The sequence below is a fragment of the Mesoplodon mirus genome (assembly GCF_964341445.2).
Source record: "Mesoplodon mirus genome assembly, chromosome: 9".
Classification (NCBI taxonomy): Eukaryota; Metazoa; Chordata; class Mammalia; order Artiodactyla; family Ziphiidae; genus Mesoplodon; species Mesoplodon mirus.
Genome location: NC_138985.1, coordinates 27,076,878 through 27,103,244, shown reverse-complemented (window position 1 = coordinate 27,103,244; position 26,367 = coordinate 27,076,878). Strand labels below are relative to the sequence as shown.

The 26,367-nt window shown below is 44.1% G+C and overlaps 1 protein-coding gene across 4 annotated transcripts in view; it reads left to right on the top strand.

Annotated features, from left to right (window-relative positions):
• Positions 1-26,367, top strand: part of GLI3 (GLI family zinc finger 3) — a 281,589-nt gene that overhangs the window by 249,010 nt on the left and 6,212 nt on the right. For all 4 annotated transcript variants that reach the window (XM_082631920.1, XM_082631922.1, XM_082631919.1 and 1 more), the window contains exons 11-14: positions 13,536-13,685; positions 15,105-15,269; positions 20,778-21,068; positions 25,518-25,845. In XM_082631920.1, coding sequence (XP_082488046.1) covers positions 13,536-13,685; positions 15,105-15,269; positions 20,778-21,068; positions 25,518-25,845 — 934 coding nt within the window. The remainder of the gene's footprint in view (positions 1-13,535; positions 13,686-15,104; positions 15,270-20,777; positions 21,069-25,517; positions 25,846-26,367) is intronic.

Here is a 26,367-nt window from a genome sequence, read left to right as displayed (position 1 = left end):
TAGGAATAATTTAGCACTTCTTGAGAAATGAAATTCTTACTTTGGTGGGGAGGTGAAAGGCAAAGCAAAAAAAAAAAAAATGCAGAAATGGCTGAAATTCAAGGAAAGTCATCCTCCCCCAGGAGTGATTTCACCATCTGAAAAATAGTGCAAGGAGGGCTGGCTTCCCAGTTCTCTTTTGGGGAGACCACAAATCACTTCGCACACACACATACACTTAATTTTTAAAATGTTTTTAAAAGTTGCCAGGTTGAAACCTGCCTCTCAGTGTAATGCCTTCCTCATTTATTTGTCCAGCTGAAACTCTATAGGAGCCACCTTACTTCCTTGTTTCTTCTCTTCAAGCACTTTAGTCATGGAAGGGGGCAAAATTTCCATCTCATTAATGAGATTTCCACAAGCAGATTAAAGAGGAAATATGCCCTTCAGTCTTCTGTTACTTAACAGCATTACATTAGGAAGAAATCTCAGTATAAACTAAACACAAAAACAATAACCAGGGGGCCAAATTCCAGTGAGATAGAGTGTAGCTTAATCACAAGGTAACTTGGCCTTTTTCTCTCTCCTTCATGGGAAGCTTTATTGAATTATTTCAAGAGAAACCTATGGGAAAACATAAGATTATTTGCTTTCTGCAAACAGTGGAACATAACATTGAAAGTTAGGATTACCACTTAAATGTGAGAGCCTTTACCCCAAAGTTACGTCAACATTGTCATGGTGGGCAAAAATAAGGCTTAGAATTCCTTTTCTTTAATAATGAACAGGAACCAACTAAGATAACTTTGAATTATGTCATTACTAGTTCAAAATCTCAATTTACCATTGAAATATAAAAGGGGGCTTTGCTTGTGGACCCTAAAGGCATATGAGATGCTGAGATTTATCCGATCATTGTGAGTAGAGGAATCACAGGAAATTGCTTCTGTTTCCTGTGGCTTCTGGTTCTTAAAGCACAAAGCTAAGAGGGCAGGTTGGGAGTATATTGACGCCTGGGACCGCATCAGTTCTGAATGTGGTATTTCCAATAATGCATTCCTCCAGCAAATATTAATTGAGCATTTACTATATGCTGGGCACGGTTCCAGGCACTTGGGAAACATCCTTGAACAAAATCAATAAAAATCTCTGCCTGTGTGGAATTGACATTCTTGTGGGAAGGCAGACAATAAATCATACACAATCTCTGTATGTAAATTATAGTATGTTAGGGGTGATAAGGGGTGCGGGGATAGAACAGCAGGAAAAGTGGGGTGGACAGCTCAGGGGGGAGGAGGTTGTGTTATAAATGGGGTGGTCAGTCTCATGAGGGAAGCAGCATTCCAAGAAAGACTTGAAGGAGGTAAAATAATCTTGAATTAGTGGCCCCATCCTAGATGTAACCCAGGTGTCTCCAAGCTGCCAGGTTGTCCAGCCTCTGAAGTGGCATTTTTCTTTAAGGCATTGGCTCTGCACTTCCGTCCACGTTCTGTCCGGTGGTACCCCCACCCCGCCCTGCATGGTCTAGGTGGTCTTGGATTCCTTCTCATTCCACCTTTTGTCTTGCTGGGTACTCGGTCCCCACTGATGCTCCATTTCCTGCTCTCTGTGCACAGGACTGCACGATGCTGGTGGTCTTTACTTCTTCAGCTCTACGTATCTCCTTGATGAATGCTGTTACACAGAACTGAATTTTATAGACAGCCTTGGGGAAAACCAAAAGGGTTCAAAACAGCAAATAGCTTAAAAAAAGGAGGACTGCCGACTTCTATCAACCATTCTTTAGCCCCTTCCAGCCTGGGAATGACAAATGAGCCAGCGGTTTCCCTTCTTAAGTTCACACTCTCCACACGTTCCTAGACATTTTCTCTCTTTCCTATCTGATTTGTCCAGACTTACTGGAACTGAGAAGCTGTCTCTGGAAGAAAACTTACCTTTTACTGCTTTAACCTCATCTGTCAACATCTGCCCAGGAGTCTTCCAAATCCACCCAACATGGTTGATGTGCCCCAGTCCCCGCCATTTTGTTCTATCTCCTTTGTTTTCTCCTTTATTTCCTTTGTTGTTTCCCTATCTCTTAAACACCGGTCTCCCATCTTTTCTAAGTGCTGTCCTTCATCCTCTGTCCAGTCTCCGTAGGTCAGGGATTTTCAAACTGGACTTTGTGAAATCCTTAGAATTCTGTGTATTGGGGTCACCAGAGGCAATATGGGGTAGGGAAGGGAGCTGCCCTCGGTCTTCAGCTACAACCTTTCTTTGTTTCTTAAATCTTTATGTTTAGACGTGTCTTCTCTATTGGAGACGTCCTGGAGGCACTTCCAATGTGTCATGTCTCAAACAGGAACAGACTCTCTCTCAAATCTGTTTGACCTCCCTTGCCAGTTATTGTCTCAGAATCTTTCAAGCTAGAAACTTTGGTACCACCTATTATACCTCTCTCTAATTCACCCTGCACACATTATTCCAAGGGTCTCTCACATGGAGCCCCTTCCCACCATCCTCATGGCCTCTGCCCTTAGTTCAGGGCCACAGATCTCTCTTGGATAATTATAGCAGCTCCCTAAATGGGTTTGCTGTCCAGGTCCTCTATGACACCTACTAGAGTTACCTTTTCTAAACACAAATCTGATCACTGTCCTGCCTAGACCTTCTTTTTGTTGCCTGGGGTCTGGAGCTTTAAGCCATTCACCCCCCACCCCATGGAGGGTAGCATGTGAATAAGTTACGAGTTGATTGAAACATGGTAAATTGCTCTACATGTTGAAAGCTTGCTAAAGCTGAGAGGTCTAGGGGTTTCCTTTCTATTTTGCTTTGGTAAGACAGGCCTGGAAAAGCTCTGGGCAACGGGCCTGCTAGTTTTCTATGATGTGGGGACTCGTGCATTCTTCTGGGTGGCTTACTTAATTGCAAAGGTGTCCATGATGTGAAAGCTAATTTTTAAGCAGTATTCCTTTCTGCATTCTGACAGCCAGTCTTGGACAAGATCCAGTGGACGTGTCTTATTCAGTCTTGGCTCTTCAGCGTCTAGCGCGGTAACTGTCATATCATAAATAAGCACTGAGTTAATAGTGAATGAATGAGTCAGCCCAGCAGGACTGTGGGCAGATTTCCAAATGGATAATTTTGCCTGGTTGCCTGCCTCCTTCGTTTCTTCCAATAGTTCTTGAGATTTGCCTGTGTTTGTGCCCTCAACGGTCACCACTGCCTTCTTTGCACACACACGCACACCGAATCTTTTTCTGATTGCTGAGGAACTCTCCTGCCACTTTTCACGCAGGAGGATTCTTCCTTTGCAAGGAGATGGGCAGAAGACCTTCAGGTAGTAGGGTCATGGCCAGGGCCGTGGTTTGGACTGGGCTGGACCCAGAATAACTTTTCTATCCCATATCTTAAAGGATTTCATTAAAACAAAAGATACTTGACTCTTCTCCAGATACTAAAAATAGATTTGAAATCCAAATACATTTTATTGCATTTGTTATGACTTTCACAAAGATTCTAGCCATTAAAATTATGACATTGAAATGAACAAAACAGGGTGCTGGTTCAGGGGCTGATTGCTGGAATGTTCAGAATCAGACTTGAGTGGAGGGAACACGGTTGCTTTTATAAGGGTTAGTGAAGAGTCAAAGTCAAATCGCATCTTTAATTCACCTTTATTTTTTCTGGAGTTTTGAATTTTCTCATAATCATACTGTATGTTTAGGCTCTTTACAAAGAGCGATGCCTGGATATTCAGGTTCCTGGTGATGGCTGCGATCATAAAAATTAAAAAGTTGGCAACTGTACTCAATAGTTTGTTATAACCTATAAGCGAAAAGAATCTGAGAAATAATAGATATATACCTGTGTAACCGAATCACTTTGCTGTACACCTGAAACTGACACAACATTGTAAATCAACTATACTTCAATAAAAAAAAATGTTTTAAAGAAATTTGATCAGAAAATACATACATACATAAATACATAAATAAATAAAAATTAAGAAGTAATTAAAGGCTAATACTTTGTATGCCTCTAGATAATGGTACTCTTAATATTTTATATCACAAATAGGAAGAGTTTGTATCTACCTGTGCATTCAGGGAGACTTTTAAACAAATGAGTCTTCCTTCTTCTTCTTACAGCTAGTCACGGGGTGTGTGTGTGTGTGTGTGTGAAAACATTAAGCTTCTCACATTAAAAGTGCAAGATGTGCTGTGGTAATTATATGATTGTACCTATCTAACCTACCTTTCAAAGTTTTATAACAGAAGAATTATTGTGACAATAAGTTGCAGAGTGTAACTACTATGCAGAGACTAGTTGGAATTCTTAGTACACGGAGACACCACCCATTAACCCTCCTTTCTGTCTGTGGCAGAAATCCAAACCCACAAGGTGGAAGGATTTTAATGCTCTAGGACACAGTTCAGCTTCTGAAATCTTTTGTTTGGCAATAAATGCCATTGCCATGGATGGTAGTGCTTTCCAGATACAGTGGACTCTTAGAAGTGACTCCTACATGTGAGTGACTGATTTCATTTGGTCCTTGGGAGAGGTTGCATTTTACAGCCACCTTCCCTGGAACCCTTGTCCTTGCCATTCTTCTCAGCCTAGGAGATGGTTGAGGAACAGAAGGTGGGGCCTTTGCCAGAGATTCTAGCCTTTTCTGTTTGGGAGCTACACCTTTGGTCAGAAAGCTTGGCACTTACTGTTTGGTGGATTTGTTCATTGCAAAGAGATGAAATAGAAGATGCTTTTGGAGAGACTGGTTTTCCAAATTGTTTCATTCCATGATTACACAGTTGAAATTGTCTTGCCTGTCTGGAATGAGTCGTAGTCTTATTATTTCTAGAACGGGTACTCCTCAATCCTTAGCTGCTTCACTCTTTGGATTCTTTTTTTTTTTTTTTTTTTAACCAGGCCCCCAATCAATTTGCTTAGGGAGAGTTTGTATTTTTATTGTCTTTTGGGCTGAAACAAAAGTTGGTATTTAGAAGAATAAGATAAATTATTAAATGTGCCCAGTAACTTGAGAAATGATGTAAACAGAGTCTTAGAAGCTTGGAGGGTGTGATGAAACCACATTACATCTCTATTTAAAATCTCAATGGGATTCTCAGCTCTTCCAAGAAAAGAAATTCTGAGTCCTTCTTCAACAAAAGCCACCTTATTAAACTGTAAGAGAACCCTCTCAAAAGAGAATTACATTCATGTTTTAGGAAAATAACTTAGAATTCAGAGAGCAAAATTGTAAGAGAAAGAGCACTTTAGTTCTCACAAGGAATTGGAGACCCTTAATCCATTTTCAAGAATGAGAATGTTTTCTTTTTACCTAAGTGAAATCAATAACATTAATCAATAATATATACATTTTTCTTTTTAAACATTCTTCTCAAAAACTGAAATCTCCTTAATATTAGATCAGCTTAATCATTAATTAATATACTGGCTTAATATTAAGCCAGTATATTATTCTGTGTACTTGAGTTTGAACCAGTAACACATGCACTTCTTATGGGGGAGGGGGTATCAGCTTACATAGATTATATCACAGATTATCCATTTATACCTAGTTATTTTCTAATTCAGTGTAACAACAAAAATAAAAGTATAGAGATTCTGAATTACCCGTGCTTGAATTTTCCATGAGCATTTAAGTGAATCTTAGCATATAGCATGCGTTAGAAAAATACCAGTTTTTCCATCATGTGCTATTATTTTGCATTAAATTCCTTGAACGTACATATGAATTTACCTATTAGCGTACGATGTTTTCATTTTGTTTTGTTTACAACTCTGCACATAGTTTAATTTTCTCCATCTTTCTACTCATTTCTACAGCTTGAAAGATGAGGAAGGGCTACTCAGAGAAACTCGTCATGTAAGTGAAGCTCTCAGGTTGTTAGCTCCGGGTCTAGTACGAAATCCACCAGGAAGTATTGTGTCGTAAAAATATGTTCTACTCTCACTCAATCTGTCTGTGGATTGCGTGTGTATGTGAATATAACTTCTGATTAAGATGCACCCTTTGCTTCCATGGGAAGTCATTTACCAGCCCCAAACCCTAGATACAGCCCTGGGGGAAGCAGATCCAACCTGGCTTTTCCTCGACCACTTTTCCTATTTTCCCCAACAATTTCCTCTGTTACCAGAGTAGTCCATCACCAAGCTTACTTCTGTGGTTTTCCGGTTTTTTTTTTTTTTTTTTTTGGAGGGGATGGTAACATCTTTATTGGGCTATAATTCATATAGCATGCTATTCACCCGTTTCAGGAATACAACAACTCAGCATGTTTGGATATATTCACAGAGTTGTGTAACCATCACTGCAATCAATTTTGCAACGTTTTTGTTATCCCAGAAAGAAACCCATCTTCCAATCTCTCCTCAGCCATAGCCAAGCACTAACTTACTTTCTCTGTGGTTTTTGCTATTCGGGGCATTTCAGATCAATGGAATCATACAATATTTGTCCTTTTGTGACTGACTTCTTTCCTTAGCATAAGGTTGCCAAGGTTCTTGCTTGCTTCTAAATGTGAGCAATGGATGGAATTCCACTACTCAGCTTACCTTAGTGGGGATGGGAGTGAGGGCAGTGTTTTAAGTTGGTTTCTATCCTCTAAATTCAACACTGCGAAGCCTTTTGTCCAGACATTAACTTCTTTAAAGAACATTGCCTTTCTTACCCATAAAATAAAATAATTTCGTTACAAATTTATAGATAGAAACAAGATTTTAATAACTGTCAGAGGGGCTCCTTGTTAACGAAGAAGCACATATATTTATGTCTTCTCAACCAAGAAACACATTTTAATTTTTATATCACCCTAATTTCTAATATTCACAGATCAGAAATAGGAAAAAATTCTACTTTTAGGAAGAGAGTGCAGTTCTGTACCCAAACTCTTAAGTCCTTTTGATGTTTTTCTGTATAATTTTATACTCAGATCAAAAAACTGAAAGATACTTGGATATTTTTATTAGCCAGTGTGAAGTGAAACAGTCATTTTGTGAGGTCTTCATGAAGATCTCTCCCACAGCAAGCGATTATAGCTTTTTAAATACTCTGCCAGGAAGAATGATGGGTGCCACTGAAACCATTTAAATTATTTTATTTATCTAAATTAAAGTGCCTATTGAAATAAAAGGCCTGTTTCAGCCCTGATAGTCTCTGATTCCTGCCTTTTTCACTTCTGCCTAGTAAAGCCTTAAGGAATCCTATCACAGGTTCTCCCTAATAAAATCCATGTCATGACAGTTGTAAAACTTCTGCAAATGTTACGTGTGTCAAAGAATACACAAAACAAGAAGGTATATGCCACCTTTCAGATGCAAAGTTTTGAGGGATTCTTGTAGAGAGTTTTCTTTTAGGCAAAGCATTTCAACCTCTCCCTTGAATCAGTTTGAATGTGCTTGATTCTAAATTGTTTTTCCCTCTTTCTCCTTTGCAGAAAAATCTCTGGGCTACTAAGTCAAGAGCTAGTCATAGATTTATATTATACAGTCAGGAAACCCGTTGAAAATTGAGCTTTCTTAAAATTGTTTACTTGTTGATACCCCATCCCGTGCCAAAATAGAAGCCTTTCTTAACATACTTCCTGAGCCAATCCTGAGAAGTTTCAAACGATCTAGTTCTGTTAAACGACATTTGTGTGCGGAGAGAGATCATATTTACCTGAACATTATTTTTCTAAAGACCGTAACTCTTTGCTTTTACGTGTACCTTGTGCTGTGAAAATCTTGGCAACTTAACCTTGTAGCAACTCTTTTAAGTTGGTGAAAAAGTTCCGTGTTATTTGAGAAACACTAGATACTGACAGAAAGACTGGTGTGTAATGTATATGCCCAGGGGAGCCGTATGGAAATGATGGTGATGTTTGAGTCTAAAGCTTTACATTTCCTGCCTTCACTGTGTTTAGGTGTGTTTAACTGTAATATTTTCATTACAACGGTGGGAGGAATTTACCTTCTTGACGTTAAGGAGCCTGGCTTATTTAGAGAATGAATCGCAAGCAACAGCAAGGTGTTTGCTGATTAACCTTAGCCCGGCAGAGTGTGAACGGGGCGGTGCAAACCTTCCACACACACCTTTGAGCCACGCTGTAGCCTCTTCTCCGAGGAAGTTGCTTAGAATGGAGGATGCTCACCCATCCACGGGACAATGCTTTCTGTGTGGGAGTCGGTGGGGAATCAGGCCAAAGGAGAGGGAGCTAGAAAGGAAGCAGAAGTGTGCTTCCAAGGTTCACAAACTGCTTGAATAGCAGCTTTATTTGGGGAGCAGTGAACATTCGGGATAGATGGACAGCATGTGTGTGTTTCATCTGAAGGGTTAGGAAAAGACTGAGGACGAACTGTCAGCTCTGAACTCAGAGTGCAATAAGAAACAAGAAAACAGGACCCTGATTAGCCCAGTGAAATCCACTGTGGGCTTCCCTTTTGCTGCTGGTAAAAGAAAAGCTTCAGTTTCCCTCCTGCACCATTGCAGCCTCCGAGGTTGAAGCCAAGGGCTGGGCTTCCCAGACAGAAGCCCTGAAAACAAAGATGTCCCTTCCACTTCCCCAGTGGCCAGGCCAACTGGAGTGATTCCCCCCACCTTTCTCCCTGCCCCCAAAGCTCCATGGGGAGTGCAAGAGAAGGAATCCTGGGTCTTAGCTCATCTTGCTACAAACATGATCACGATGGCCAAATACCAGCTTGGTTGGTTGGCTATGGGCTCCTGAGGTGTTTTATTTGTTTCATCAGCCATCAGTTTCCTGGGGCAAATGCTTATGATCCCATTTCATTGGAAAGCTCAGACTCTGGATTCAGCCTTTCTGGGGTTGCCGGGTCCTGGCATCTTCGTCCTGTGTAAAATCTATGATTTCTTAGAATTTTAAATTTCACCTGAAATCTAGCTTCGGGAAATATTTTAAGCTCAAAGATGCAAAATGACATATACACACTACTTACTATATTTCAAGTAGATAACCAACAAGGACCTACTGTATAGCACAGGGAACTCTGCTCAGTATTCTGGGATAACCTAAATGGGAAAAGAATTTGAAAAAGAATAGGTACATGTATGTGTATAACTGAATCACTTTGCTGTACACCTGAAACTCACACAGCACTCTCAATCAACTATACCCCAATATAAAGTAAATATTTTAATGAATAAATAAATAACCTAAATAAGCAGAAAGATTTCTGTGTTTCTTTGAAGTCATTGATGATGTCTGTGCTCAGTATTTGGACCCTAAAGACAAGGAAGGTGGACCTGTTCCCTGCTGGCTGAGGTCATAGAATCTCATTTAAAGAAAAATAACTTGTAATCTCAATCCAAGTTGGCCCTCAAGAGCGGTTTCAGAAAATTACAAAAGCGTATTAGACAGGCCTTAGGTCTACTCTACGGGGCAGAAAGGAAAAATTCCCAAGGCGCTAACCTTTCTGAAAGTGAGGTTGCTTCCACGGTCCCGAGAAGCTTCTTGTCTGTCCCTCCCCACATGGGGACAAGACGGGGTGCTGTGTTTACTGATGGCCACTGGATTCCCGCCGCTGGGATTTTCAGATATCGTCCCAGAGGCCAAGGCCGATGCAGCTTGGCCAGGTATTAATCGGAAATGGTTTTCACTTTCCAGTCACTGGCCTCACCAGCCTGTTGTCAGCTCTCCCCTCCCAGCTCAGTGGCGGATACCTCAACACCCTGGTCGGCAGCTCCTACAACGTCTCAGCCACTTTTGGTTACCAAAGTCCCATCCGATTTAAACCTCTAACCTGCTATCCACTCAGAGCCTCCCCTCCCTATACCAGCCAGGCTCACAGCTCCAGGGGGCTGGCAAGCTGTTTCTTCTTCCCCTACCACGCCACCCATCCAGGAGGGGACCCCTTCCCTCTCCTCCTAGAGTCTGGCTCCCTCCAGCATGATGGTGGGGGGGCAAGAGACAGGGTCCATGGCTTCACTAGCTGCTGGCGGTGCTTCCCTGTCAGTCATCCCCATTCCCCTGAGTGACTCCAGGTCTCTTGGGGCAGGCGTCCAAGTGCTGGCTTTCTGGTGGGGTGCACTTGGGTTCTATGCAGGGGTCTATCCTACAGTCTCCCTGCTGGACACCTGACCCAGCACTCTGCATTTTAGGTGGGCCCAAGCGTGGCTACCTCACTGGTACCCACGGGACCCCTGGAGACTCGTGCCTTCGTACTACACCAAGCAATGGCGGTGCTGGAAGCCTCCTGCGTCAGCCTGGCCCATCCTCTCCTGCCCTGTTCCTCAAAGGCACTAGATTCTGTCCTTCTCCAGGGGCTTCCATCCCTCTTTCTCCCCCACCCACACCCTTACCTGCACACCTGCCAAGTTTCCACTCATCCTTCAGGTCCTCCTTTAAATGCCACTTCATTGGAGAAGCCAACCCTGGTCTCTGGTGCTGCCCACGGATTTGGGACCTCCTGTTACTTGTTTTTCTAAAACCCTCTTATTTCCCTTCAAAATGCTGATCACAGCTATCATTGTACAATAGTCCTTTAAGCCATTATCCATGTCCCTCCAGAAATTCCGTGTCCCTGCCCTGTCATTTCCTCAGGGCAGGACTCAGGTCTGTCTGATTCCCCAGCACAGGGCCTGGTGTGGAGTGGTACCCAGTCCATACGTGTCCATATGTGGGCGATGAATGAAATGTTGGCCGTCGCTGAGTATTGGTTTTATTCTCCCCGGCAAGACGGGGTTCTCACTGGGCTATCATTCGAATCATTCAAGTCCTTTCGAATTCTTGATGGTATATTATTTTAAAGTAATATAATACCTACATTAATATCTTACTGTACGGATACTGGATGAAATGCATTTGAAGGAAGCTAGGCAAAAGCATCAGGTATAATTTCTCTGGTCCAGGGAAAGTTCCGTTTCTCACATGAGCCAATCAGTCCAACAGATATTTACGGAGGACCCGCCAGGTACCAGGGCCACTGTCCGTTGCTGAGAATATGAAACCGAAAGGTGTGGACCGCGACTCAAGGAGCAGGTTCAGCCCAAGTTCTCAGACCGTTTTCCAGTTTTAACTTTGCCTCCTGCCTCCTTCTTTCCGACCCCCTTCCCTCCCTCCCTTCCTTCCTTCATTTTCTTTTCATGCCTATTCATCCAGGAAGCTTGATGCCTAATAACCTGGAAAAAAACGGAACCAAGAGCAATTAGTATGGAGTGGACTTGTGTGATCATTCATTGTTTTCCCTGGAAAGGAGAATTCATAGAACCTCTCTGTATCATGTGGGCTTGAAGACTGGGCTCCAGCACCCATCTGGGACAATCCTGGGTGATGTGAACAGAGGCAGACATGTTCTCGAAGCATAAATTTAAAGATGGCATGTTATCCCCTGGCCGGCACATCTGTTCTCTTCATCCACGTATGTGCCCCTGCACCATGTTTTTAAAAAATTTTTATTGGCGTATAGTTGCTTTACAATGTTGTGTTAGTTTCTGCTGTACAGCAAAGTGAGTCAGCTATACGTATACATAGATCCCCTCTTTTTTTGGATTTCCTTCCCATTTAGGTCACCACAGAGCACTGAGTAGAGTTCCCTGTGCTCTACAGTAGGTTCTCATTAGTTATCTGTTTTATATATAGTAGTGTATATATGTCAGTCCCAATCTCCCAGTTCATCCCACCCTCCCTTCCCCCCTTGGTATCCATGTTTGTTCTCTATGTCTGTGTCTCTAGGCTGTCGGACAGAGTGAAGTAAGTCAGAAAGAGAAAAACAAATATTGTATAATATCACTTATATGTGGAACCTAGAAAAATGATAAAGATGAACTTATTCCCGGCATCACTTTTTTTTTTTTTTTTTTTTTTTGCGGTACGCGGGCCTCTCACTGTTGTGGCCTCTCCCGTTGCGGAGCACAGGCTCCGGACGCGCAGGCTCAGCGGCCATGGCTCACGGGCCCAGCCGCTCCGCGGCATGTGGGATCTTCCCGGACCGGGGCACGAACCCGCGTCCCCTGCATCGGCAGGCGGACTCTCAACCACTGCGCCACCAGGGAAGCCCCCCAGCATCACTTTTAAGAAACAGTCATACTGAGGACAGTTGGCTTTCTGTAAGAAACACACATCTGTCTGCCAGGGGTTGGGATGCTGTCATGAACCTGAGTGATTCTGTGTGGTTTCCTCGTTGTGTTCAGAGCTCCTGAAAGGATCCTACTTGCCTGCCTGCGCCCTGGGCTGTGTCACCCACTCTCCCCTGTTTCTCGGGCTTTCTGACAGCTGTTCTAGGAGAGAAGAGTACACAGCAATTGCTCTTCTCTGCCTGCATCCAGTTTTAAACTCCCCAAACAGCACAACAGACTGCTTTTTTTTTTTTCCTGCGGCAGCCAGCTGCCTAGTAGAATAGCTGAGAAAGGTCGAGTGATGGTGGAATTTTACCACCAGCTCCCCAGAGACCACTCAGTTAGGAACCAGAGCCTACGCAGGAACGTAATTAAACGTCATGTCACTGTTATGGGGCTCAGGGAACCCAGAGGAGGCTTCTCTCATTGCACACATTTTTTAGTGATGTGTTTCCACGTACGTGGGAGAAAGGACTCACAAAGGCTTTGAATTAAGGCAAATAAAGTATGGAGTGGCCAGAGAATGAAAACAACAGGATCAACCTAGGGCACAAACTTCCTCCGTCATCTGTGACTGGACATTAAAATCATAGACTCATCTTACTGGAGTAGACTTGAATTTGGTCCAGATTAAGAACCACCTGTTCCTCTGGCGCTGCTGTAGATTTCACGTGTCTCCTACTTGTAGGACATTTGATGTATGAATCCAAGGAACTCTATTAAAAAATGATCCTAAAACTTTGAATTGGAATTTGGGGAAATTCATCTTCATTTTAAAAACCAAATTAACAGAATTCTAGAGCTGGGAAGAACCTTAGAAACGAGGGAATCCATTCCTTTATTTTGTGTATGAGGACAGCAAAGACCCTCAGACACTAAGCGTTTTGTTGACGATCGCCTGGCCTTCATCTTCAGCATCAAGGACATTTCTCTGTGATTCTTATCAAAGGGGTGAGCCCACTAATTGGAACTAAAGTGTCGTTTGAAAAAGTGCATTGTTTTTTCTTGGTCCTTGTTACAGACTTGTGTGTGTGTGTGTGTGTGTGTGTATGCCCTTTCTGCAGCCTTGAGCCACAGCACTAACCCAAGGTGCTACCCAAGGCCTGGAGGGAGTGAGAGCTGGAGGTCACCTCTGTGTTCAGTTCACCTTGACCCCGACTTGGCCGATGAAAGATAACGGAGGCCCAGAGAGGATGTGGGTGTCTCACCCCGTTTCTGCTCTTCTGATGCCCTTGAAGGACTTTTTCTGGGACACCAGGCTTCTTGCAAACCAGGTCACTCCTACAAGTTAGGAAGTATCCCTCCACAGTCAGTAAGAGCAAATTTACTTAAGAAACATCCTAAATATAGTAAAGGTAGAGTTAAGGTTTGCAGTGTAGTAAAGGTACCGTGGAGTCTTTAGGACTTAAGGTTGGGGGATTTGGGGCACTCCGTTCTTTTGCCTTCAGAAAAGAGTAGTACATTTCCATTTCATTTCTTTCTTTCTTTTTCTAAACTCCAGCATATAAATAACGACCATATCCATGGAGAAAAGAAGGAGTTCGTGTGCCGGTGGCTAGATTGCTCGAGAGAACAGAAACCCTTCAAAGCCCAGTACATGTTGGTAGTGCACATGCGCAGGCACACGGGGGAGAAGCCTCACAAATGCACTGTGAGTACCGAAGGGGCGGGGGCCAGCTGTCCACTTAGGGGAGTCTTGCACCTGTGGGTCCTTCCTTGTACTCCAACGGCCATGCGAGGTGATGAGTGGTGGGAGAAGAGGGTTGGAGTGCTGTTTGTGATAAACTCCCCGGGTTCTGAGAGGGGTTTCCGAAACAGAGGGGAGGTGAGAAATGGAGAAAGGATGCTGACAGCTTTGGGGGATGCTGGAAGGAATTGATCTAGACCCGCCCCGTCCAACATGGTGGCCATGAGACACACGTGCATTTGAGATGTGACTAGAGCAACCACAGAACTGATTTCTAAATTTTAACTTAAAGTTTTAAATTTAAATAGCCCCACATGGCTAACAGCAACTGAGTCAGACAGCCCAGCTCTGCAGAGTGGCAGGCAGGCAGGCAGGTGGCGGTGGGAACGTGCCATCCGGCACTGGGGGTGAGCACCAGTGCCTGGCACACCAGAGCCTTGGGGAGCACAGGTAAGGGCCAGTTTCGACTTGAAAAACTTAAGTTGACTTTTTAAAACTATAACCCTTATGGCTTTAGAGTTTTTCCTCGCTCTCCTAGTCTGTCCCCATGGCCCAGTACAGACCTATGAGGGGTTGGGATTCCTGCGAGGCTAAGGCTTCTTTCACTAAGGTGCCTGCCAGGCAAGGCTCAGCCCTGGTACTTTACATCTTAAAGGCCCTTTACAAACAGGATCAAATTCCGTGCCTTTGTAGGCACACAAAGCCATATTAATGAACTTTGTGCTGAATCTGAAATCAGTGGGAATTCAAGGAGATCCCTGAGCAGATAATGAAACCCATTGTCCACATTGAGTGGCCTATTAAAAAAAAAAAAAGTCCAGGATTTTTACTTAGCCCTGAAAATGCTTTCGAACGGCCCTGAGCCCCATCTGAATCCCAATAAAGGCAGAGTTTACTGGACTTTTGTTCATTGGTTTTGAAAAGCTGCCAACCCTCCAAATGTCCCCGTCTTTTTTTTTTTTTAATTAATTAATTAATTAATTAATTTTTGGCTGCGTTGGGTCTTCGTTGCTGCGCGCAGGCTTTCTCTAGTTGTGGCGAGCAGGGGCTACTCTTCGTTGCAGTGCGCGGGCTTCTCATTGCGGTGGCTTCTCTTGTTGCAGAGCACGGGCTCTAGGTGCGCGGGCTTCAATAGTTGTGGCTCGTGGACTCTAGAGCACGGGCTCAGTAGTTGTGGCGCACGGGCTTAGTTGCTCCACGGCATGTGGGATCTGCCCAGACCAGGGCTCGAACCCGAGTGCCCTGCATTGGCAGGCGGACTCTTAACCACTGCGCCACCAGGGAAATCCCCCAAACGTCCCTGTCTTTCATTCACGCGGAGCGAGTGGGATACATCAGCCGTCATTGTGTGGGATCATCCAGATTTACCTGTTTTCTCCTCAGTTTGAAGGTTGCACAAAGGCCTACTCGAGACTCGAAAACTTGAAAACACACTTGAGATCTCACACTGGAGAGAAACCGTACGTCTGTGAGCACGAAGGTTGCAACAAGGCTTTCTCGAATGCCTCTGATCGCGCCAAGCACCAGAACAGGACACATTCCAATGAGGTAAGGCCCCTCCAGGAGACACGTGTTGGGTCCAGAGCTTGTGGTGGAAATAAAAAATCCTCTGGGGAATGTACTTGGAAACGCAAGCCTGTTCCGTTGTATTTGCCTCTGGCCACTCCCAGCACGAGTGGGTTTGGGGCCCCAAAGGTAGGGCTGAAACCTGGGCTCAGATGGGAGAGACGTACAGGGTGAAGAGGGAACGAGTTTCACGTTGTTCAGTACTGCCACCTACTGGTCAGACAGCAGGAGCATTTAACTTGGAATTCCATCCACTCGCTCTGCCTGGAAGAGCAGGAATGCATTCAAAGGACGACCCTGTAAGCACCAAGGAGAGATTCAGAAGCAAGGTGTTGACAGCCGACAGCTTACTGCTAAGGCAGCCACTTTTATTTGCTTTCTCCAGGTGGTATCTTCAAAGGCGCTTATATCAAAAAAGATTTTTGCAGAGTAACCCACCTTGGCTAAATAGGACTTCCAGACATTGTAAATTCCAAAGGATCTTGGAAGCTAGAAACCCAGAATGGTTTCTAGTCAGTTATTTAAGATAATATATTGAGTCAAGCTTCATGGTCGTAGTTGGTTCCTGTTGTGTTGTTGTTATTTTTAGGTATTTATCCCCCCAAATTTCAGAGAAGCGTAAGAATGAACGAAAATGATTTCCAGTTCATTTTGTTTACATTTTAATGCACGTCTGCCTGCAGACCTCCAGTTTTTTCCTTGAAAATCTAGCTTAGATTCTTCCTCCGCTGTGAAGTCTTCTCTTGAATGTACAAGAGATTAACACAAAGGCTCCCCCACATTAGTGGTAGAAATAGGCTAGCTACCCAGAATTTGTTCACATGAGATGTAGTTCGGCCCCGCAAAGTAGGTCATCAGTTTGCTTGAAATTGTGTGAGAGAAGGAGCATTTTGACCTTGGCATGACTCTCATCTGACCCCACAAGGTGCCAATCAGGCCCATTCTTGATCTTCCAGTTGGAGAGCTGGGAGAGGGAATTTGGTAAAAGTGGACCATTCAGCTCACTGGCCATTGGCTTGAAGGTGGCAGAGAGGGTCCTCACCAAGTTTCCTTTCAGCCGAACTGACAGAGCAAAAACATCTCTAAGAGGATTAGCCACACTCTAAAAAAAGCACACTCACACATAAACACACACATGAGTTCACTTATACAGACCCTTTCTGAATGGTTCACAGTAGAATAAGGAAACCTGAGTCCTTTAGGATCTCTTATTATTGATCCAGTGTTTGCAGATGTTTTAGAGGAGATGCCACATCTCCATCTTTTATGTCAAAAATGCTTTACAATGTGTGATAGTTGCGGTGTAATCCGCTGTACTTGTTTTGTACCAACTTCTGGGGGTCTAGAACAGGCAGATCCATAGAGACAGAAAGTAGATTGGTAGTTGCCAGAGGCTGGGCGAGGGGGAATAGGGGTGACTGCTAATATGTGCAGGGTTTCTTCTTGGGATAATGAAGATATTTTGGAATTCGATACTGGGGACGATTGCACAAGATGGTGAGTGTACTAAATGCCACTGAATTGTGCAGCTTAAAAGGGTTATTTTTATGGAATATGAATTAAGTCTCAATTTTACATGTTTTAGGGGATTTGATTAACTTAGAATTTAATTAATATGTTTACATTTCATGTATTTAAATACAATTATGACTAGAAACGTAGAGGGCATTCATTCCTATAGATTCTCTCCTGTTATGTGGAGCAATTTGGGCACTAGGTATGTTAGGCTTTCAGCAGTGCATACATATAAACATAGTTACTGAGCTTTTTATCTTTTTATCTTTTTTTTTTTTTTTTTTTCTGTACGCGGGCCTCTCACTGCTGTGGCCTCTCCCGTTGCGGAGCACAGGCTCCGGACACACAGGCTCCGCGGCCATGGCTCACGGGCCCAGCCGCTCCGCGGCACGTGGGATCTTCCCGGACCGGGGCACGAACCCGTGTCCCCTGCATCGGCAGGCGGACTCTCAACCACTGCGCCACCAGGGAAGCCCGAGCTTTTTATCTTTTTATGGACTTCAAATGCGTGCCCATGTCTCTGCTTTAATTAAGTGCGTTACATTTAAAGATGAATTCTTCTGTGCAATAAAAAGTGCAATGTTGTAGAGAGTTTAATATCCATCATGAGATTAAAACATACCTTGGTCAACCATATCTTTCACCAAGGTTGAGCAATTTACCTAAAATAAATTATTAACATTGGCCATAAACACATAAATATAATTTTATTCACAAACACGTAAATCATTTTTTCTCTATTCCACACAGAGAAAGCCCTCGTCCTTGCGTATGAATGATGGACGGTTTCAGATACACCAAAATTAAGTGTATCCAGGAAATCCAGACTTGGATCATCAAGCAATTGTAGACGAATCTAGATGTCTTCTTTCATTTCTTTGCTCTCTTCTTTGTATCTTCGTTCTTTCACTGAACAAATATTGATAGCTAGTTATCTGCCGAGCCCTTTGCTATTCTAGATGAGGCAAGCAGGGTGGAATAGAACAGGAAGGGAGCAATACCCATTCGGGTAATCTAGGCCTCCTCCCCGCCCCCATGGCTGCCCTGCCCCTTTAGGGTCACTGAACCATCGCAGTGGCCTCTGACCGGGCTCCCTACTCCAGAACATGGAGCTCCCGTTCCTCCCAAAACCAGACGAAGCCAGTTCCCTGGAGCTCTGATTCGGTTGTATCTTCCTCTCCAGAAAGTTCCAGTGGCTCCGTTTTTCCTATAGGAAATGTTTAGACTCCTTAGGCTTGTACTTCCTCTCACTGGACCCAAGCCTTCCCTTTCACGATTCCCTGGACCTCTCACAATGGTGACCATGAATGGAACCTTCCAGACAGCCATGCCTGCATGCCTGATGTGGTCCGGCTGCTGGACCTTTGCTCTGGATACTTTTTTTTTTTTTTTTGCATCCTCTTGCCCTCATTTTTATCCTTCAGCATCTTGTGTGTCTTTCAGGACCCAACTACGACGCCTCTTCCTAATCAAAGCTCTGTTTATTGAGCACTTATTTTGTGCCCCACATCACATCGTGGTAAGCACTGCGTGTACATGGTCTGATTTAGCCCATACCCTGACCCCATGAGCTGGGCATTATACCCAGATACAGAAACTAAATTGATGCCTCCCATGATCATCCCAATGGAAAAATGATTCCCCTCTGTCCACATCCTTCTCTAGCATCCACACTTTGTACTGTAGATAATTCACGCTGTCTTATTTTTCCTACCATATTCTATACCCCTTGAGATTTGATCCTGTCTTATAAAACTTCTTTGTGCTCAGAGTCTTGCCTATAGTAGGGGCCATTAAATGTTTACCAAAAATTTTATTTGGATACATTCTACACAGTCAAGTAGAATAAGTATCCCCACTTTCACAAAGTACCTTTCAGTTCAGGGAGTCAAGAAGGCAATGACGGTACCAAAAGTTAAGGATCCAGGGCAGGAAATACGGGTAACTCAGAATCCTGACAACATTTATCTTTACCTACCATTAGATTGCATTTCAGTCATTCATCACAATAGAATTTGGGGGCCAGGATATGTAACTGAGTTAATGTGTTTTCTTGTGAAGTTAAGTTTCCTGACCCTGTGTTCTTGGAGTTTTTTTGTAGGTGGCTGTTTTATATGTCCACATGCAAGGGCACATGGGCACACATGTACGTGTATGTTCTGTTGGTCCTGGAAATGAAGGAGCTGATGAACATGAGCAGATTCATTCCACCTCTAGCTGTGTTCTCATTTCCAAGCTAACCCATGATACATACATGCAGATATGTATGGGAAGAGTAGCTCTTCAAACATATAACAGGGGCCTGGCTCTGTGTTCCCTCTCCCTACCCCATACATTCCTGTCTGTCTGTGACAGCAGCAGAGTGAGCAAGCACAGGGCCGAGGTCAGATGCTATACGGTAATAGCACTAATCATCAGAGCCATTCTCCTGTCCCTAATGCATAGAATTTGATGTGCTCGTTTCATTATATATATATATATATGCTGCAAATCACACAAGCTCCTGAATAGAAGTAATTTGTAGTTAATGGGAATCAAATCTACTGAAAAGAATCTCAAGTTTGGAGGTGAGGTCTCTCAAGGTCATTTCTGGAATCTTTATTTCACTACATTAGGACATTTCATCATTTTAGGTAGCTCTCAGTCTGTTCTTGGGCTTTCAGGGAAAAAGCATCATTCTATAAGACAGAGAATCTTTTTAATATAACTGTAATGGATGCATTATATGAAGCATGACTCTTATGACTATTGTTTACCTAATAGCTCATATTCTGGTATACACAGAGATAAATATAGACTCATATAAGTATCCTTGAATATATTAGATTTCAAGGGAAGTAAACGAAATCACAGTTCTGATGTCGATCATGAATACAATGCCATGAGTTCTGTGATGTGAGTAACTATTCAGCTATAAGCGTCCATATAATTTTTTATGACTGTATCTGTAGGCTTGATCACTGGCCCACATAGAAAATAAAAGTAGCATGAAGTAATTTCTAGATCTTAGTACTCGCAAGCAGAGCCTCATCCAGGAATCCTCGTCTCCAGGACGACATCCATCCGCCCACATCGGTTTACGAGTAAGCATTCGTGGACACTCCGACAGGGCTTACAACTTCGAAGATCAGAAAGGTTCTGGATATTCTGAGCCCTGAACAACCCCCGCAGTTGTAATACAACCCAAAGGAAAGTATTTTAGTGATAGCTAACCCGGGAGAGGCTGCAGGCAGTTTTTTTTCTTACTGTGTCAATGTGTAAAGAGCTCATTTTCAAAGGAGGTAGAGTGATATTAGGTCTGAGAACCAGGATATTTGTAAGAAAGGTCTTCACACCAGCTCTGCCCAAAGCGTTCTTCTCATTAAAGGATGGGTGTCTTTTATCCTTCTTCTGTTATCATCAGCAGTATCATCACCACCATTCTTATCATCAGATTATCTCTTGAGGGGCTTCCCTGGTGGCGCAGTGGTTGAGAGTCCACCTGCCGATGCAGGGGACACGGGTTCGTGCCCCGGTCCGGGAAGATCCCACATGCCGCGGAGCGGCTGGGCCCGTGAGCCATGGCCGCTGAGCCTGCGCATCCGGAGCCTGTGCTCCGCAACGGGAGAGGCCACAACAGTGAGAGGCCTGCGTACCGCAAAAATAAATAAATAAATAAAAAATAATAATAATCTCTTGAGCACCACGTGACACCATGATACTTCTTCCTACTCACAGGATAAATGCTTCCAAGAACATAAGTGCAATTTACACGTTCTTCACTCACCCTGAGCACTCTCTAAAGTAATAATGTATTCAAGCTGGATTCCGTTTATTAAACCTTTGCACCATTTAGAGGGTTTTGAACACCTCACAGCCTTGTGATCGTGCTTTGAAAGAATTAAAAATATAATGAGTAGCCACAAAAGACCGCCAGGCTGGGGGGATAATCGCTTTGATAACAACCTATTCTTTCATCCTTGGGGCATTTGGCAGAAACCGTACGTGTGCAAAATCCCCGGCTGCACCAAGCGCTACACAGACCCCAGCTCCCTCCGGAAACACGTGAAGACCGTGCACGGCCCAGAGGCTCACGTCACCAAGAAGCAGCGTGGGGACGTGCATCCCAGGCCCCCGGCGCCACGAGATTCCGGCGGCCACTCACAGTCTAGGTCACCCGGCCGGCAGACTCAGGGAGCCCTCGGGGAGCAGAAGGACCTCAGCAACACTACCTCAAAGCGGGAAGAATGCCTCCAAGTGAAAACGGTCAAGGCGGAGAAGCCCATGGTATGTCATTCGCTTTCCTTCTGGTTTTCCCCAAAGTTCTCCCAGGTCTTTAAAGGGGCCAGGTGGGGCGCTGAGGGCAGGGGCGAGGGGCGGACTTCACTGCCCCGTTCTCACTGCATTCCACTGTTTGATTTACGGAGGTCAGAGCTCCCTGATCCAGATTGCCTACCCCAGGTTGATCTGCACAGCAGAGCTCAGCTCAGGAAAGAGTTCCAGGGTTCCCTAACTGGTTTTTGAAATCGATCTGGAAGCATCCCACCTTGTGGCAGGTCGACAGACACCACAGTGCACATTTTCAGCAGGTCTCTAATGTAGAGAATCATCCACTCAGTCCTTCTGTAAACATATTTTCTGACTTCTTTGCCCTGGTGACCCCAAGATAAATAAGCCACGGCCCCTATTCTTTATGGATCTGTAGTCCAGTGGGATAGGGAGACCAAGAAACAAACACAACTCAGTGTGATGGGGCTTTAAGACAAGTCTGGGTCAGAGGGTTCGGAGCCAGTGCACTTGAGGACACGATGGGAAAGCAGAGGGCAGGTGGCCGCCAAGTTCAGCGCTCAGAGAGGCGAAGGACCGCATGCTGGTGCAGCCAAGCCCCAGCCTTGGGGCCCCGGGGGAATGTGCCAGAGTAAAAAGAGGGGGAGGATATAAAGGGATTTTTTTAGATTCTCTAAGTTGTTAGAAAAGACAACTCCAGTGCCAATCTGGAGATTGGTTGATAGACTTCGAGACTGTGTCTGCAGTGGTGCCTGAACTGAGGAGGTGGAAAGCGAGGGAGGGATTTGAAAAATGTCATCAGCAAAAATCATATGGTTTGATGACAAATAGGATACATGGATTAAGCTACTGTTGCAGCTTCTTTCAAACTTCACTTGGTGATTTTGCCTTCTGCATGGGCCAGAATAAACTATCTGAAATTTTTCCAAAGACAACGAGAAGAATGAAGAGAGTAGCGATCAGAGGAGATTTAGTACATTTGTATTTGGCATATGTATAATGCAGTCAGCTCTGCGCTTTGGGCTCTAGTCTGTCAATCTCGGGATATGCAAGAAACGTACTAGGTAGAAGTCACAGGCTTAGACTTCCAGATGCATGGAAATGACCAGACAGGCAGATTTCTACTCAGTTCAAGGAAGCATTTGCTTAAAATGAGGAAAGTCCAAGAATTGTATGGACATCCTATGAATTCCCAAGTTATGTCACCATGTAGCGGTATGTCTGGGCGGGAATTAATGCACATAAAATTTCAGAATCGATAGAGTGGAATTTAATGACTTACTGAGTTTGTCTTTGAACTCTTACGAGTCTTAGAAAGTGACACTAAGTCTAGCCAAAAATCATGCAAATAAGCTGTCCAGATGTATCATTATTTCCCAGTGGGTAGCCGTACTTTGCTTTCAAAAAACACCTTAGTAAGAAGTTTTTATACGTGTTATGACTGATCACTATACTTTTAAATTAATCAATTCGTAAACTGTGTTTTATATACTTTTTTTGGGGGGGAGCATTTATCAATTTCCTAAAATCAAGTCCACCTATATAATAATTGTGCAAAAGATTCAACCGTTTATCCTCAAGTGTTTAATGAAACAAGGAAAGTGAATTTGTGGTCTCCTAGATTATGTCATTGAAAGACAATGATTTATGTTTTTAGGACATCCTAGGAACCCAGAATCCCTTGTACTTTTAATGTACATCCATAGCAAAAAAAGTTAAAAAAAAAAAGAAAGAAAAGAAAAGAAAACTTATCTCTTCTCCAAACACCCATTCTTTAGAAAGAAAATTGGTAGAAATAAAAATCTACAGTGGGGCTTCCCTGGTGGCGCAGTGGTTGAGAGTCCGCCTGCCGATGCAGGGGACACGGGTTCGTGCCCCGGTCTGGGAAGATCCCACATGCCGCAGAGCAGCTGGGTCCGTGAGCCATGGCCGCTGGGCCTGCACGTCTGGAGCCTGTGCTCCACAACGGGAGAGGCCACGACAGTGAGAGGCCCGCGTACCACACAAAAAAAAAAATTTACAGTGATTTTGCTCAGTGACATCTGAGGTTCTCCAAGATGTGAAATATTTTATAAAATAATTAAATCATAGAAACAAAGCACTGGAAAGAGTTCACAGAGACTGAGACTAGACCCCTTATATTACCGGTGTGGAAACTGAGGCTTAGTGAGGTTAATAAGTTAATCAAATTTCCATAGGAGACTATTTTATGAATATGTACACACACATGTAAATATAAGTAGGTATCTTCATAGGCATTTACTAAGGCACAGGAGATTTACATTTCTAATATTCTTTCTTCAAAAACTTGTCTTTGATTTGCTCATCATGCTATAAATTAAATTCTTTCTTCTTTTTTTCTTATTACTCCAACTTCTCTTCTGTGTAATGCTCCTAAATGTCTTCTTCTCACTTCCTAAGGACAGTGGGTAATAAGGTGAGGGAATTTTGGCTTCTCTGCTCTCTGTTTTGTTTTCATTTTAACGTTTAACTTTTATTTGTTTCACTTTTCTTTCATCTGTGTCCTTTGGGATATTTTTAGTAGTGGACATTACTCAGATATGTTTCCAACATAGAAGTGATGTGTTTTGAACATTCAGCATGTGGAAATGTGGAGTTAGATGTTGAAATTCATCATTCTATTTGTCTAGGTTTTCATAATAAATCACACTGGGGCCGACCAAGCAGATGTTCTCAAAGACTATTTAATTGTCATATTGACTAGTGTAAATTTATTCTTGGACCAGACGTGCACCACCTTCTTAGAGCAAGATCTGAATACACTTGTTGGCAATTTAATCTATATTGAAATGTCTGCGCTCCTTTAAGCATTTTCTAATTGTAGGTGCATGTGAGCCTTCTTCCGGGCCCTGTGGAAGTGTGAGCCTGCATGTGCGTGTGTACATACACACAGATTCACATACGCACACACACATACTGATTTGACAATCCAAGCATAAAAGACATCCAAAGCCCTGGATGATGTAAGTTCTCTGCAAAGGAGCAGGTGGTCTGGCTCTTCAGGACACTGCAGAAGCAAAAACTTAAGACAGGTTTCATGCATTCATGATCACATTTGTGTATCGTATTTTTCTCTGCTTGGTTGCCCAGGACACATTTAGTATACCATGTGGTACTCGCTTAGAAAGTGTTCATTTGCTTGGGTGTATGTACTGTGTTCTCAGAAAAACTGTAACGGGTTCCATGGAAAATGACTGTGTCCAGACCCCTTGCTGACAGCACTGTGGTTCCACCAGAGACCACAGCCGTCTATACTGGAGTGTGTGTAGTTATCTCTCCCTGCTCTTGGGCTGCTGTCAGGCTTTAGTTTTTAGATAACACCGGAGAAGGTGCTACAGAAGAATGGAAGTGAGGCCGGTCTGGGAGTCTAGGTCATCACAATGTTCGCTTTGTGACTTTGGGCAGTCACTGAGCTTCTCTGAACATCACTTTTCTTATCACTGCGTAAAGGATTAGAGTGTTTATCCACCAGGGCACCACTGGAATTTTAGATGGGCCAGTTCCAGGTTGTGTGGACTGCTCAGTGCAGGCCATTCTATAGAGGGCTGCCAAATGTGGAGACAGTGAGCTTTCCAGGCCCCATGGCCAGGGGCCCATGGAGGGCGTTCTTTCCCTGAGAACCAGTGGACCAGATTAAGTTCCCATTGAGTTGCGGAATTGGCTTACCCAGCCCACTTGGTTGGGGTTAGGGAAACCTGGCCCAATTCTCCTAGTGCAATGCGGATCCTCTCTGGCTATAGCAGAAGCTAAGTGATTGAAGTTTTCCCTCTTACAACTGCTTTTACCCTACACCCTGCTTGGAGTTCTACAAAGCAAGAAAATGTAGAAGGAAAGTAGAGAGGTTACAAGAGCTTGGGGAACCAGCCTGGAATAGTATAGAGGGGCTGGCTGGAGGGGAGTTAACATGTGCTCTTGGAACATATATTCTGAGGACTAAAGCAATTATAATAACAACCGCTAATGCCCTCCGAGCCAATTAAGTACTGTCCTCCAGGTCTTTTTGAACTTTGTGTGTTTTAAGGGCTTTACACCTAATTCCCACAACAATCCCTAGGATAAATAAATTGCCCCCATTTTCTGGATAAGCAAAGTGACGTTTAGAGTGGCTAAGTAATTTGCCCAAAGGATAAAGTCATGGAGGCGGGGTGGGAACCAACAAGGAAGTGTGATGCAGATTGGCATTTGGGGCGGGGTTCCATGGCTGATACATCATATCCGGCACCCCCGCTGTCCGTTCCCTCTGCTGCACATCCGCCTGCGGCGCAGTCACTAAGGTTGAGGAAGGCCACCTCCACTCACCAGAACATAGTTCTTCTCACCCCACCCACTGAGAACCCCGCAGGACTTGATCTGCGTGATCTCTCGTCATCTGCTCCCTGGCCTTTATCATTCGGCTGACATTTCTTTCCTTTCCTCTTGACCGCACAGACATCTCAGCCAAGCCCTGGTGGTCAGTCTTCATGCAGCAGCCAACAGTCCCCCATCAGCAACTATTCCAACAGTGGGCTCGAGCTTCCTCTAACCGATGGAGGTGGTATGGGCGACCTCAGTGCCATCGACGAAACCCCAATCATGGACTCGACCATTTCCACTGCAACCACAGCCCTCGCTTTGCAAGCCCGGAGGAACCCGGCAGGGACCAAATGGATGGAGCACGTCAAGCTAGAAAGACTCAAACAAGTGAATGGAATGCTTCCGCGACTGCATCCCATTCTACCCCCCAAAGCCCCTGCGGTCTCTCCTCTCATAGGAAACGGTGAGTTCTGGACAGTCCTTGTGTCCGCGCGGGGTTTTCTGTTCTTTCAAGGGCAGCCGGAGCACTAAGCAGACCCAGGCCCTTGGTTTTCCATTTGCTTGTTTCCCCACCAGCCCTAAAATGATGCTGGAGCCATAAATATTAGTGTTGCCTTTCTGGAGAGTCCATATTTTAAAAGCAGGCAGTAAGAGGATAATCCTGAAATGAAAAGTAAGACCGTGCATGACTCATATTCTGATGGTGAAATCATACCTCTTAGACCAGGGAAAGGAAATCCCAGCCGCAGAGGCATCCCGGGTTAGCACCTGTTTCTGGCTTCCATAGTCTGCAGCCGGGAGGTAAGCAGCCACTTTGACTGGTGGCCCAATTCAGAGAAAGGCAAGTCATCTCTGTCACTGTCGGCCCCCAGTCAGTTTGTGTTTCTGAAATTACACTCAATATCTGCAGCATAACCCAAGGGTGAACCTCCTCCACCCTACCTACTCAGGTGCGCTACACCCGCATAGGATGTCATGGGGAAGC